The sequence below is a fragment of the Cyphomyrmex costatus genome, unplaced genomic scaffold (genome assembly GCF_001594065.2).
Source record: "Cyphomyrmex costatus isolate MS0001 unplaced genomic scaffold, Ccosl1.0 scaffold120, whole genome shotgun sequence".
NCBI lineage: Eukaryota > Metazoa > Arthropoda > Insecta > Hymenoptera > Formicidae > Cyphomyrmex > Cyphomyrmex costatus.
The window spans coordinates 458,020-473,687 of record NW_017275174.1 but is presented as its reverse complement, the minus strand read 5'-3'; the positions used below and the strand labels follow the sequence as shown (position 1 = coordinate 473,687).

The 15,668-nt window shown below is 32.6% G+C and overlaps 1 protein-coding gene across 1 annotated transcript; it reads right to left on the bottom strand.

Annotated features, from left to right (window-relative positions):
- Positions 1-1,041: 1,041 nt before the first annotated feature.
- On the bottom strand, positions 1,042-14,114 carry LOC108779134 (Y+L amino acid transporter 2). Its single transcript, XM_018546500.1, is given in 12 exon segments — positions 1,042-1,504; positions 1,507-1,577; positions 2,334-2,406; positions 2,710-2,802; positions 2,879-3,038; positions 3,771-3,845; positions 4,426-4,626; positions 4,994-5,117; positions 5,252-5,390; positions 7,032-7,157; positions 13,225-13,471; positions 13,869-14,114. Coding segments are annotated over 12 exon segments (1,734 nt in total). The 3' UTR covers positions 1,042-1,325.
- Between the last annotated feature and the right edge of the window lie 1,554 nt (positions 14,115-15,668).

Sequence of the window (15,668 nt, the reverse complement as noted above, 5' to 3'; positions counted from 1 at the left end):
TTCGTCAGTTTGAACGGATGATTCTCGGTTAGAGTTCAATTACAAATGCGCCCGAATGCCAAAACTACAATGGCGTTGAGATAACAAGAATCATAATACACATACAGCAAACATTGCCTATCGAACGAACGCTACGATTAATTGTAAGACTAACAGCTTAAACAGTGCTTAATTAATTATAGTGACACTTTGATTGTTATCTCAACCTTTTTGTCACGTCGGTCGGATTTTCTAATTCAACTCCTCCGTTGATTCTAGCACATTTCATTCGCACGGAGAAAGATATAATCGCGATGAGACCCGCGGTTGCAACCATTTTCTCTTCCTCATCATCTCAAATATGATACGTATATTGCTTGTAAGCCATTTAGAAGTATATACATATCTTTGATTCGCGCGATTTCAATTCATAGTAAGTATACATTATGGAATCACGTGTAATAATTTATGGATTTATTAATCTAATTTGAGGAAGAAGGCTTGTGCATTATGTAATTCGCACACATGAATTCTTCATTTAAGATTAACTCAAAATTAGCTTCTTAAATTATATAAAATTAGAATTATGATTTTTAGAATTAAAATTTACTTTGTAAAATTTTTAATTTATTACGTTCCATGTGTTAATTATTTCTAATATTCATAAAATGAGTAATTTAAATATAACCATAATAGAAATCGGTCGCAATAACGATAAATGATATTTGAATATGAATTGAATTTACAACATGATGTAACTGGTACTTTAAAAAAATCTTAATGACTTCATAACAGCGATATTAGTATTCGCTGACACAATGAGTTAATCGTTTCTCCAAAACATTCAAATAGTCAATTATTTTATCCAGATAATCTACAAATATAACATTTTTGGATTTATCTGGTTTACAATAGTTAATTTATTTTACAAATTTCTTTATAATTATTCTATTCGAGCAAATTATTAAGATTTACAATTATCAAGTATTATCTGTGTATAGAAAAATAATGGCATCGCAGCTGTTATTGACAGCACTAATACAAAATCAGTTGTATATATCTTTGTGAAAACATTAAGACTTTTTGACACTAACTGTCGAGTAAAATTAATGAACTCACAATCAGAAGCATGCAGGCATGTCATCGCGTATATCTCTTTACCGTGAAATTGAACGAGAAATAACAGCCTTGCTTCGAAATTTGGGCGGGCAGGTCCTGACAGGAGTTCGCCAAGGATGAGATCCGAATCTGGAAGACGGACCCGTTTGTCTTAATCTTTTTGGCGTCCTAACACGTAGATATGGCTGCCTCTTGTTCTAGGACGTTTGTTCTTCCAACCGGAAAAGTCAAGAGAATAATACCGTTGATCCTGTGGGATCGATATGCTGACCAATCTCGTTCCCAACCGCGTTCTTTCTCGACAGAAGGAAGAGTCACCGATTATAACTCAAGGATCGACGAAAATCCTCTGCGACTTCCGGAAAGGCCTCGTCTTCGTCATTTTGATCTCGATCCGATTTGTCTTACTGTTTATACCTGAGCGGGTTTCGCCTTGCCGACTACCAGCATTATCTTCTGCAACAGCCTTGTCGTGCTTACTGCAACAAGAGTGAGCAAGATGTTATGAGTGTGATAACCACGATAACCCGAGGTCATTGGATGCAAGTGCGATTCTAGCAAAGGGAGCGCGATCAATCGCACTTGTTAGTTGCTAATATCTGAGATATTAGGACTTTGAGAGAAATTCGATTTGATATATGTTTGAATGTGTCAATGTGTCTGTGATGTCAATGTGTGATGTGCGAAATCAAATCTCAATAATGTCCTAGTCAACTTAGGTGAAAGCGCCGGCAATTAATTAATTACTCGCGAGTGATGCAAATAAAACAATGTTAAATTTTTCAAATTCGAAAGGGATGTATCAAGATTTTAGAAAATTGTCTTAAATAATTAAGATTATATGCTGTAGATTTGAACAAAGTTACGATGTGTATTAAAAAAAGTTATATGCTGATTTCCAAACTGAAGAAATGATAAGCTAGATGAACAGGCAGCAAGCAAAAATTTAACTTTTATTTTTGAAAGCTTATAAATTATACAATATTATTATAATATAATATATAATACAATAGAAAAGAGTTAATAATTAAGATAGTGCGATAAAATGCAAATGTACAGTAGAGTGAAGAAAAATTGTGATAACAATTAGAGGCATGCATATATGAATCAAGAGCGATTTCGAAAGATGAGAGAATCCTAGCAAATATTCCAATTAGATAAGAAGAAAAATAGGAAGCAAAGAAAATAGATGAGTGCTAAGCATGCGTGACATGACAAGAGTAAAATTATGTTACTGTGTGTTCTAAACCTTTGCCTTTTGTGGGCCCACGACTACCATCATCTTCTGCAAAGTTTGAGTAACGGCGCCTGTGGGAATAAATCGATTACAGAAAAACGAAATAAGAGAAAAATCATTCGCGATCGTAAAGATAAATTACGAAACCCGGTAATGAATACATGTCTTATTAAATCACTCTGTGATTTTGATTAAAGTAAATTTAGGACTTTTTATATTCTTCCTTTCTTTCTCTAGCTTTCAATCTTATTCTTAAAAATGATACGATCGATATCTTGATATATTTTTATAAAACAAAGAGCAGGAAGATTTGATTAAGATTGATGATCTATTATGTAACTGGTAGCATATCATGGTATGTTCGTTAGACTTACCAACTCCTTTTTGGAAGAATTTCGGTTTATTTTTCCACGAGATGAACACGAGGTAGACAGGTATGGAGGAAAATATCATCAGACAACCGTATCCTAAGACAGAATTGCTTTCATGAGATATTAATTTTTATCACGATCATATCACGAATCGTTAATGACGGATGCTCACCAGTTTCAACAGGACTCGCGTACATTGGAACAATCGTAACGAAAAGAGTAGCTAGGATGTAAAAGACTGGAAAAATGAGATTCACTTTGATCGGTCTCAACAAGTTCGGCTGGCTCCACCTGAGCCATGGAAGGCACAACACGGATACGCCTATGCTGAGCTACAAGTTGAATTAAATTGTGATAAATACAAATTAAAATTATAAAATTCTAAAAAATTAGAAAAACTTGTAAATAATTTAAATAATTAAAAACATAAAAGTAACGTATTTATTATATTATTAAAGAAATATTTCAAACATTTGCTAAAATAATATTGTTGATAAGATATCATAATTTTTTAAGATATAACGGATTATATAATTACAGTTATTTAACAATTAGAAAGTTAAAAGTTATAATTTTATAAGCACCACATTATTTGTTTTAATTTAATAAATGCACAAATATCCATTTCGCGAAATTAAAGGTAATATTACCGTTTAGAATGAAAATGCGTGTGTTGAAAGAGTTATCGAAAAGGAATCAAGTATGTATACAGATGCAAGAATCGACTGCAAATTTATAACTCAATTGCGTCAAGTGATCAGCTAATTGGAAAATTATTACTGTTCCAATTGAGCTAATTCATCGCAGGCGAATACATAAGCTTCTAAGAAATATTTATATGGTCACACTATAATTATACGCTGCACGGCCTTCAAATGACGAAGTATCATTTGTATAACAAAGTCGGTAGAAAAGAAGGTCATTTACTTTGTGTTAATTAACAAAAGGAAGAAATCTGAAGTTAAGGTCAGAAGAAATGACATTTCTTCGGTATCATAAAATTATTACGCAAAATTTATTTCCATTATAAGAGAAAGCCCAACGAGCGTAAAAATCATACATACCCAGGTGGCAAAGCCGACATAATTGATGAGACGGAAAATGTTGGAAGAGCACAAGTACAGCATAGACAGTAGAGCCTAGAAAAAGATTGTATTTTCAATTAAAGGTCCATGCTTATGATAGAGTACCTCTTCTAATTTTGACAAAGTAAATTTGTTCACTACAACAAGTTTGGAAACAATTTGTCCGTTAGATTATCCGCTCATGTGTTTGTTGAGTCTAACAGCAATCACGTTGGTCAACAGGCGTGAAGGGTTGGTTCGTATGTGAGAATGCAGTAGTTATTTCGCGATATAAAGATAAAATAACAAATCGAATCAAAATCGATTACTAAAAGGAAATTATATACCATTTATAACCATTAATTTATTAAGGTAACATAAAATTTAAAAAAAATGTTAACATAACTGATCTTTAACGATTTCATGATAAATTCTTAAAAAATTTATTGTCTTACACTAATAGAATTCATACGATTTTACATATTTAGATTCTGTATTGTTAGAAAAGAGTTGCTATGTTATTAATCGAATGTATAATATTTTACACGGCGTAATAGTACATTATCGATAAATATCAGTCTTTAAGCGTTTTACATATAATAATTTTTTGAAAGAGACAAGCTTTTGAATTATAAAGAGAAGAATAAAAGCTTACCATGCAAATTACAGCGGGCGCAGGTGTTAGTCTGGAAATTTGAATCATCGTCAGTATCTCCGGCATTTGACCCTCGCAGGCACCCGCATAGAAAAGTCGCGAGGATGTGAGTAAAATACCGTTAACTGCTCCAAATGTAGATAGAGCTACGAAAACCGGTATCGTCCATGCCATCACGCCGAACAATCTGTTTGCATATGTCTGCCAAATAAAGACAGGAGCTTTTTAGGTAACAAAATAATTATATATCTATAACGAATAATGAAACAATTTAGGAGCTTCAAACAATTAACTAATTGTTTTAGAAAATTATTAGTGTACATAAATAATAATTAATTTTAACACGATTAATACAAAAAAGATAAAATAACTCTAGTACAAATAATATATAAATATCACTCAAATGTAGTGACTAGAATAAATATGAACGTTTATAATGATTAGAATATATAGATAAAAATTATTATTTGATTATATTAAAACAAAATTCAGTGTTTGTATTTTTCAAACCACATTTCTTCTTAAAAGACTCCTTTTTTATTAGAGAAGTGTATTCATTGTTATTTACCACTGCCACAGCTTCGCTACCAAGCACTTCGACGGGGCTAAGAGTGGTGTAAAAGGCCATGTTTGTAAAGACATAGACGATCGTAACGAGAGTGCACGAAATGCCGATGGCCTTCGGTAGGTTCCTAAATAAATACACGTTATAAGCGTACAGGAGTAACATAAATTCTCTGCAACGACTATTATCACCGAATAACGTTCAGACATGAACTTCCTCTGAATCGCGTTTAATTTATTGCGCGACTGGCTTAGTTCTCACCTAACGGGGTCCTTCAGTTCTTCAATTATGAAGTTCAAGTAGTTCCAACCGTTGTAAGCGAACAGGCCTGAATAAAAACTGAGTGCTATAGACGTAACTTCCGTGTTGCTGTTGTCAAAAGTGAAATACTGCGTGTGTCCTAGGAAAATAAAACAAAGGTATCATGAATATCGAAAAGTTATTACACTATCGAATGAAAATAATTAATTATTAATATTGTTAGTATTTAACGCAATAAGTGTGTAATGTTAGTATAGCAATCATTTTTTAATGTTTCCTTTAAGTTATTTACATTACGTAGCTATAATAAAATAGTATCATCTACACATGTCTTAGTAACAATATCTAACTGACATTTCGATTTCTTGTATTTCCTAATTAGAATCTCTTTTTAACGTGGTTCCTCAGTGAACGAGGCTAAATTGAGCGGGAAACGAGCGTGAAGTTCAGTGGCGTGTAAGATCGGAAAAAAGTTTCGTCAGAATTGAGACGATTGTCGCATACCATGGTCAAGGAACCATTTGATTCACTGAATAGTCCAATTTAAGCGATTCCTTGCACGCACACCGACTACATCGCATCGCCTGCGCACCTTTTTGATTGGGTAAATTGTCTCGTCCGGCAAGCGTACGATGCTGGAAAAAACGTTTAAGTAACTTCCGTTGGACGGTTTCGATTCCTTATCTAACATCTTGTATAGACATTTTTCAAAATTACGATCTTGGATTAAATCATTCTTGATGCAAATTTAATTGCAGGTTTGCTTGCAAGAATCTTTTTTACCTCCATATTTTTTACCTCTTCCATATATCTTTCTATTCTATCTCATATCCTTGAAGGAAATATTAAAAATTGATTGCTACTAAAATTATACATTTATTATTGTGTATGAACATTAATAATAACAACAATATTTAATGGAACATAAGTCATATCGATCGAATTAATTTATTTATTATATATACACGTCAGAATTTTATTCTTCGATGTCAAGTCTTCATTGTTGGCACAAATGAAAGGCGCGACGGGAGATACGGTCACGCGGTATATCGAAAAAAACATTAGAACTGTCGATCGACTTGTAAGTTAGACAATTTATGAGGAGAAAGTCTGTCTGACACAAGAACGATTTTCTCAACTTATTGAAAACACGTGTACCGAGAACCTTGGTGTCTTGATGTTCCGTGAAATCGTTCGCATTAGGGAACAAGAAAAAGTTCATAATGCATGAAAAACGGAGAACGTAATCACATGGCGTTGATTAGCGTCACTCGTTGCAAATCGCCACAAACTGCACGCGATCGAGTGATGTCGTTGACCTTTCACCTCGTAATGCACACTAGCAAGTCTGCTTTGTATTATTAATTTATCTCGCGTACTACTTCGGAGATATTGGATATAAAATGTTTAATTCTGTCTTCGTGTCAATGTTTGACGATATAAAGATATTAAGTATTTCATTTTGTTCTGAATTATACAATGTTATTACTCATATTTTAAAATATAATATAATTTGTATTCTAATGTTTTATATTTTTAAAAAATTGATAGATTATGTAGCTATCTCTTTGTATTGAATTTGCTATCCTTTAAAATTAAATATTTTGCATTGTAGATCTATTTTAACACATTAATATTTTTAAATGCTTAATTTTCCCTTTTTTTAGACTTTATTTTCTATTCTTGATCATTTTTTCCTAACTAGTTTGTCTTACAAGTTAAGTATCGTCTGCGGAATTTTATCTTATTAATATATAATTATAATAATGGACAAACTCACCGGTGGAAAGTTGATACGCTCCGGTGAAGATTATTATGAAAAGCGCGAGTAATTTTGCGTACGTGAAGATATCCTGAACTCTCGTCGCCCATTTGACGTCCCAGCAATTTACGAATGCGAGAATACCTGAAACAATCAACGCGAATAATCGAATTAGTTATTAAGGACGTATTCAAACACAATCAGGATGTATATATAATTTCTTCAATTAAGAACAAGATTAAAAAGATATTCCCTCTCGTATCGTTAATTTGCAAGTAATAAAATTACTTAGTTTTCAACACATACTACGTATTGCTCACAGCAGGTGTGATATATGAACCTATTACGACTCGCATGAGCAAATTAAGTCAATCTAATTAACAGTCATGTGTGGTCACGCATGCCACCCGGTTTTACATATGTCGTTCACTCTGAAATACTTATACACCTTTCGCTACAATTTTGTGATAAAGAGAAACCGATTTAAAGTTTTTTAAATTATGCTTTTTAAATTTTAATCGAACCGGTTGCACACGCGATTTCGTTACTTTATCAATACTTGTATAGGTGTATATATCGAATAGAATGAACACATGTTAATTATCAAGTTATTTAAAAAAAATAGGATATAGGTACTCTAATTTATAAGATAAGGTAGAAAATTTATAGTCGGTTTTTCTCTCCTCTATTGATGATTCCGCAAAAACAAAAATTGTTATATAAATTCGTTGGTATAACTATAACTAATTGACACGAATTGAACAACAGCGAAAGTGTGATAATTTTTGTAATAATTATTATAATATTCATCATAATTTTACGTTGACTTTTACAAAAGGAAATTACAAACCTTTAGTTTAACTATAATTGACTTTGATTATATAGTCTTCTCTAAATTTTTAAATATAAATGTTATCATATTTTCAATTTTATAATTACGAATTAAAATTGTGCCCTATTTTTAGATTGAAAATATGATTTAAAGAAAAGACACAGAAAAATATTTATATCACACATCGGTTACTTTGCCTTTCAATTTTGCTTTAAGATATCTATTGTACTTCTGCATGCTCGTCTCAGCCTCTTTGCTTTGTTTCCTAGTTTATTGAAGAATTACATACGAGACAATCTCATCGATTTGGACGAAGCATGATGCTAATATTAATTCTTCAATAAAAGATATCGTTCCTTTGTCATAGAGTTTGGCGAGCAGATTTCGTGCCGTTTGGAGTTGCGTCCTTGACGGATTCGCGTAGAACAAAGGGAAGAGAAGAAATACCAGGAGACTGATGCAACATCTTGCAGAAATATCGCGAGACTCCGTCTCCCCTTTCACCCTTTCCCCTTCGAGCGCCGCTTTGTTTCCTCCTCTTTCTTCTCCCTTCGCCCACTCGTTTTGTCTTTCCTTCCTTTGCCTTCCTTTTCGTCCCGTTATCCCTCCACTGGTGAATTATGCTGTTGTGATGGCCAGTTGTCACATTATTAAATTACATTTGTTCACAATGAAGCGTGATTGCTATCAGGCTTTTGACTCGCAAGCGGTCTCACATCGACGTTTCCATTCGGTCTGCTACAATCTTCTTTCCACTGATCCACGTGTCAATTATCACATGATTAATGTGTCAATTAACACATGTTATATTTAAATTTATGATCTGTTGAAACTTTATCTTCAAATTAAAGTTCTTATATATACTTATTGTATATGTATTTGTCCAATACAAAAAAGTGTCTCTTAAATTTGTGTTTGCTAAAAAATAGAAATTTTGTCACAGAGAATTATGATAAAATTATCGAATTGTTTTGTAACGAAATACATTATTATTGCAGTTAATCTGTCAATTTATCAGCAAATGTCAGTCATAATTAGAAATAACGATTAATAAATCTCTATCGCGAATTGTTGCACTTGATATGAATAAAACGAAAAGATGTGCAAACACACGTTCGCTCTGGTCATTGATCTTTATCACTTACGAGCGTGAAGTGGAAATGGATTGCCATTCATTCATATGAGAAAAAAAAGAATTAAATCAAATGTGTGTAAATATATATATATGTATATATACATTCAATGCAAAAGTATGGCAGGATATGTATGCATATACTCGTACATATTTTTCGTATAATTTAAATCTCTTTCAGATTTCCATAACCAGCTTAATTAACAAATTGTTTGTTAATAATGTGAATTTATCATTAATCACACTTTTTTTATTAATTAATTGAAGACTCACTCTACTGATTAATTAAAAGTTCTTTCTATTAATTAACAAAACAATATTATTAACAGTATATTTTTATTAATTTTATCTGAAATGCTTAATTTAAGAACAAAATAGTAGAAAAAAATTTTCTTAAAGAAGAGAGAAAAATTCCGAATAAATTTAGTTTTTAGATTTCGCCGAAGACGAAAATTTATTACTAATTTATAATCTTGTTTGAGATGCTCGATTGACTTATCATAAATATTGAAAACGCGACGCGTCATTTATTCGAAATGACATCTTCATCGTCGAGAACGAATACGTTCGCGATTCGTTTTCCTTCACGGGAAAATCTATTCCCGGTTTGTCGAGCGATTTATTGAAAGGAATAAATGGAAGTCTATATGGCGGAATCTTATTTTCTTCAAATACCATGGAGAAGCTTTATTTTAAGTCTTTACTGACAACGTCGCCGATAACCACATCACTTGATATCTCATAGCATTTTTTTCTATTTAACTTTATGTAAAATTTATATAATAACATAATTGATTTGTTGAGAGAAACAAGAGCGGTGTCTGCATGTTCAACTAATTATCGACTGGCTTCCAATCGCTCGAAATTTCAAATTAATTAATAGATACCTGATAAAGTTTTAATCATGCGTAAATTTCATTTCGCTTAAGCCCCAATTACATAATAGTATATAATTAATAAATTATCTAATTTTGTTATTTTTATAAATATTTTCGAGTTTGTTTTTCATATATTTAACAAAAATTGTTTTTTATATCTTGCGTATCAAATTTTTTTTACAAAAATAAGTAAACCCATATCTCGCGTAAATATTTACAAGAGAAATGCTTCGTCAATTGTCTCCCAAAGAAAATAACTGAAATGCAATTACTTTTGCGTATTTGTAATGTGATCTGCAGGGGTGACATCGAAGCAAAAGAAATGCGTAGTCAAACGACCGCAACCGCGAGGAATACGATACGCTCACTCGTGGTCGTATCCCCATTCGCAGAATAAATTTCTAAAAATAAAATTTTTGCGTGATACGCATCGTGTATCTTGTGTAAATTATCCTCTGATGTATCTTGTGATTAAAAATTATGTAAAGAAATATACTTCAACTCTTCGATCACTGATATTCAAATTATTTCAATAAATGCGAACTACAATGATCAATAATAATTAAATCAACAACAATGATTTAACGGTTAAAATTAGTTCTCTCAACATCATGTACTATTAATTATTATTTAATTCTTTATAGATTCTGAATTTCATCGATGTTATTTCAGTAAAATTTTTATGAGAATACTTCATGATACTCGATTAACGTGCATCTTACTGAATGCACGTCCACGAAAGAAGTAGAAAAAAAAACATTTCAGCACGAAACATGCACAAAATTGCGTGCGTCCTCGAATTTCCGCGAGAATATACGTCCAGTCCCGTGACATGATCCGCCAGTTGTTTATACCTATCGGCGACCATGAATAAATTCCTTTTTGTTATTAACTAGCATTTGATATTCGTGCATAGATTGCACGTCCGAGTCTATCCCGCGATCTGCGATTGCTCGTGGAAATTGGAAGGGAATAAAAATCACGGCATGCATAATCGCTCGTAATTTCCACGTGTGGGAGGGAAAGGCGGAAAAACGGAGTGTGTCTCGATCTGCGGGAAGGGTGTCATTATCGCGCGCATTCGAATAAAGGATGCGAATTACGATTTACTGCACAGTCACTTTTTCGTTCTGTTTTACGTGCGGATTTTCACACTTTGCCTACAGAAAGATTTATGTCGAGCAAATGTATTAAACAGAGCAAATAAATTTTACGTAAATTAGATCTCGTATATAATTTTCCCGCATAAAAATCAGAATCTCTTTTCTAAACTATATTGTTTATCGGACTAAATTAATTTTGCTCTCCTATTTTTCTTTTCATCGTTATATTTTAGAGGATTATTTCGAAGCTTGTGACTTCTTAAACTCTTACGTCTTGTTAGTAATTTACTGTGTCGACAACTAAGAACTGCGTTCTATACCATGTTCGTTACGCGAAAAGAATAGCAGAGTCCTTTCTGGAAAATAAGCAGAGGGAACAAAACGACAAGGTCGAAATACATGGAATAGAGAAGCTCAAGGCTGTTAGAATATTGTCGATCTCACTGCTCAGGAAATTCCGTGTACACACGCAGCTTCCTCGAGATACATATATAATAAGTAGTTTCATTGGAAATTCTCGAGTAATACGGTCTGACGAATTGCTGTAGTACGAGTAAAAAAATATTTCTCTAAACCATTTTTTATTATATAACTGCGTTTCTTTTGCAATAAAAATGTTTACTTACATTTAATTATTGCGACATTTTTCTAAATAATTTTAGCAAAATCAAGAAAAGGCTGCAAAAATCCTCAAATGTTTTTATCCATTGCTTAAAAATATTTTAAATTAGAAATTGATTCATAATTTCATATAATAAATTTATATGAATAGATTTTGATCGATAATTATTTAAAATATTTGTATTCTTATTATTTATGTTACAAAATTTAAATTTATTTGTTATATATCGACATGAACATTTTTTATATTTGTCAATTGCTACACTGAGAAAAAAATATCTTAATTTTAAAGAAATATTTCTTTACTCGTATTAAAAAAAATGTATTTCTTAATGAAAATTTCTTTGAAATTAAGATATTTTTTCTTACTTTAATTTATATTAGTTTCTATAAAAAAAAAACGGCAATTTACATTTAATTTATGTTATACATTATATGTGTTACGTTTTACTTTACGTATACATATTTTGACAACAGAAATATATAATTGTAAAATATTAAAGATTATATCTTGTAAATAATATTTAAAAAAGCAGCAAACAAATGTTCAAAACATTTTTTTCTTACTTTGTTGATAAAAAAAGATAGAACATTTTAAAACTTGGACGAATAGAAAATAATGTTGGACCGAAAAAAGATCGCGAGACTAACTTATTTTACGCTCACAATTTATAATCAGCAAATCGAATGGCTCAAAAAATAAAACGATAAAAAGATGTAGTAAAAATTATAAAGAAAAGCAAACTACATAAAAGAAGAAAATTTACGAAAGCAAAAAAAAGTAAATTAATGAAAAACGACAAGATCAGAAAGATGAATTAGAAATAAATTAATTTAATCGGGTGTTATATCTGCATGATAAATTACGGTATCTTGATGGTCGACCGCTCTTTCGAGACGAGCGATACAAAGAGATAGAAGCTCTGAGAACAAGTTGAAAGACAAATGATGAGGAGCGGTCGAGAGAAGAAGAGCGGAGGATAGACGGAAATCACCCGGGATGACATTCTAAACACAGTCAGAGGCACGATTGCTGTGGGAAAGACGAATTTTCTGTGGGTCATGTTGCGTCGGCCCGTTTGAAATCGTTACTACTGATGGACGCGCAAGTCAGTTAAGTTTAATCCTCAGCTATATGGTATTGTACCGTGATTATTCATCACCATAGGAGCGGCATCGTTCCTGCTTTGATTGCAATTTCGTGTAATAAATATCTCCGTGGATAAACTTAACCATTACATTGCGTTCCTCCGTATGCAGATCTGTGCTCGGTTGCATGATGTTAATTGCAAAGCAATACATTGAATAAATTAATATAACAGAGTTGTGGAAAAAGAAAATTCTACGAACGCAGAACTCAATCTGCTGAATCACACTGAACAATATTGCGGAGTTCTTTCATTTCCGTTAGCTTTTGCAGAAAAACAGAGAACTGAACGCATCAATTCTATATTAAAAACATGTATGATTTTTACTAGATACACAAATATTTAGCGTATATGGATTAAAATTTTTTAATTTGGTTTCCGTGAGCCTAAAAAAACATTATTTTTTCTTTTATTTCGCGAATATATGATGACTGATAGAGAGGATCTGGATTTTGTTCTTGTGTCGCGGAGTTCTCAATTTTTTATTATCTACTTACATATGCAGCAGACAGCGAGCATTCTCACGGACTCATCGGGTGGCGTACAGTCCGGAAAAATCGGCTTGAGGACGTAGACGCTGAAAGTCAAGGCCACAATAGCCTGACTGCAAGGACGCACTATCATGCACTCGACCCATAGTCTGATAAAAGCCAAGAAAGGTCCGAAAGTCTCCATGATGTATGCATAATCCGCCCCTGATTTCTTAATCATGCAGCCGAGCTCGGCGTAGCAGTAAGCCCCTATCTGTCGAACAATATGAGGAAAACACGAGAATTAAAAACATGTGTCTTTTAATTTATTACATGTGTCACTGCTTACATTGAATCGTATTTATTCAAATTGACTGATATTTGTATCAATTTGGATTGTTATGTAGTTACTTGAGTAAACGATGCGAGCTGATAAGTTGAACAACCCGAATCCAATGCGAAAGAATTTTATTCATACAAATATTATTGTCATCAGTGAATCGCGTTCTTCTTTTTATTTGTAAACCTATACCAAAGAACCACTATACTTTACTTAATACATTGGCATCAGATATAATAGATAAATCAATAAATTAAAAATCGACAGAACAGTCATCGAGATCGAGAAACAGCTTTCGGAGAAAAAAAAGAAAGGGATAGATTATACGTACCATGGAATAAATTCCAGACGCCGTCCAAACGAGAAGACTCGCATTCACGCTTCCGGTGTATTTGAGGACGCCCGTTGGACTGACGAAAATCCCGGAACCGATGATGGAGCCGACGATGACGGTGACACCGTTGAGAAGCGACATTTTCGCTTCTAGTTTAATCTCGTCGTTACCGCCTTTTTCGGCGGTAGGGACCGGATCATAGGGCCCCTTCTCTTCATCTTTGATGCTCCCTGATTTCGACATTCTTTCTGGAATACACAAGGAAGTAGGACTTTATATGAAATCTTTCATTCGTCAAATATTTTTCTCAAATTTATTTGACATTGTCTATTATTTCATATTTATGACATTGTTTCGAGTAAAGTAGAACCGATGCGTCTTATCATGTCATTATAGTAAAATACATACGATAGTAAAAAAACGTATTAAGTGTTTATATATATTATATCGCCGATAAAAAAAGCTTAACATATTAAATGTTAGATAACAGAATTTATTGCAAATCGCAATTATAATTCTTATATAGTATATAACATCTGATCCTCACTCTCTTTAAAATAATAACAGATAAATTTATCATTTACGTCCAAGGAAAGTCATAAGCATTTTTTGATTGTAGAATCACTATCTTATTGATGTTTGCTTCATTTATAAATGAAAGTACTTTATACGTGGAGTAGATAAATTTATGAGCAAACCTGTCATGCTACCGCGATATCTTAAAATTGCTTTAAATGACGGAATATACACAATACGAGTACTTTTTAATGTTACAACGTCACTTACAATTAGATCAGTTTTATCGTTATATAATCGAGAGATGCATTTTCGCGAAAATATTGACAAACTGATGTACGAAAATATGATGTATGGAAATATACACTGTTTACCTATGTATTTCAAAAACCGTTGCGATAATGCGTGCCTTTGTTACGTATGAATACATTCTATTGATTTTTATCTTGCTTTTTTATGTTAGAATAATAAGGAAAATCATTTAAAGTCTTGTACGTAGAGTTTATGATAATTAATGTCGATATTCTCGTTCTACATTGTTACATCCAACAAAGATCCAACCAAGCGGAATACCCACTTGATTTTTCATTAGACAATTCCTTAGAAAGATCGTGCGGATAAGAATGTTGCAATTTGTTTCGATATTATGTGCAATGTATTCTAATGTCTTATTTCATAACAAGTTGACGACCCCCTTTTATCTTGATTATATGTACGCTCTGCTAAAATAAATCGAAGATTGTATCCCATCACGCAAAAATCACGTAAACTATTGAAGAATCATTCCTTCTTCCTACATATATTTTTCAGTATTCTTTACTTCTTACAGATACATTTCTCTCCCATCAAAAGGAAAAAATTTCTTCTTGAAACAATAAGCGTTCTTAATTTCACATCTTATTCACGAGATATTGCAATCTATTTAAAGACCGACACCATATCTTATTTTGTGAGATGATTTGCATTTCTCAGAATAAAGATAACGTAACTTGCAATATTATCTCATAAAACGAGAAATATAGTGCGAAGAATCCATCTCCACAGTTCCATTTTTTCCTCTTACTTATCGGTTCTAAGTAACAGGATCGAGCGATGTATAGATCGATCTCTTGTGTTTCATGACCGAAGACTACCCCTGAAGGATTTCTCGTGCTGAATAATGTATCTGACAATCGCGCAAAGCGAGACGAGAACGCAATCTTTTGTAATGAACTGCGTCGATTTATCTAGGACAGAAGGTCTCGCTATACGTGAGATTACGGGCGAGGATTTCGCGTGGGC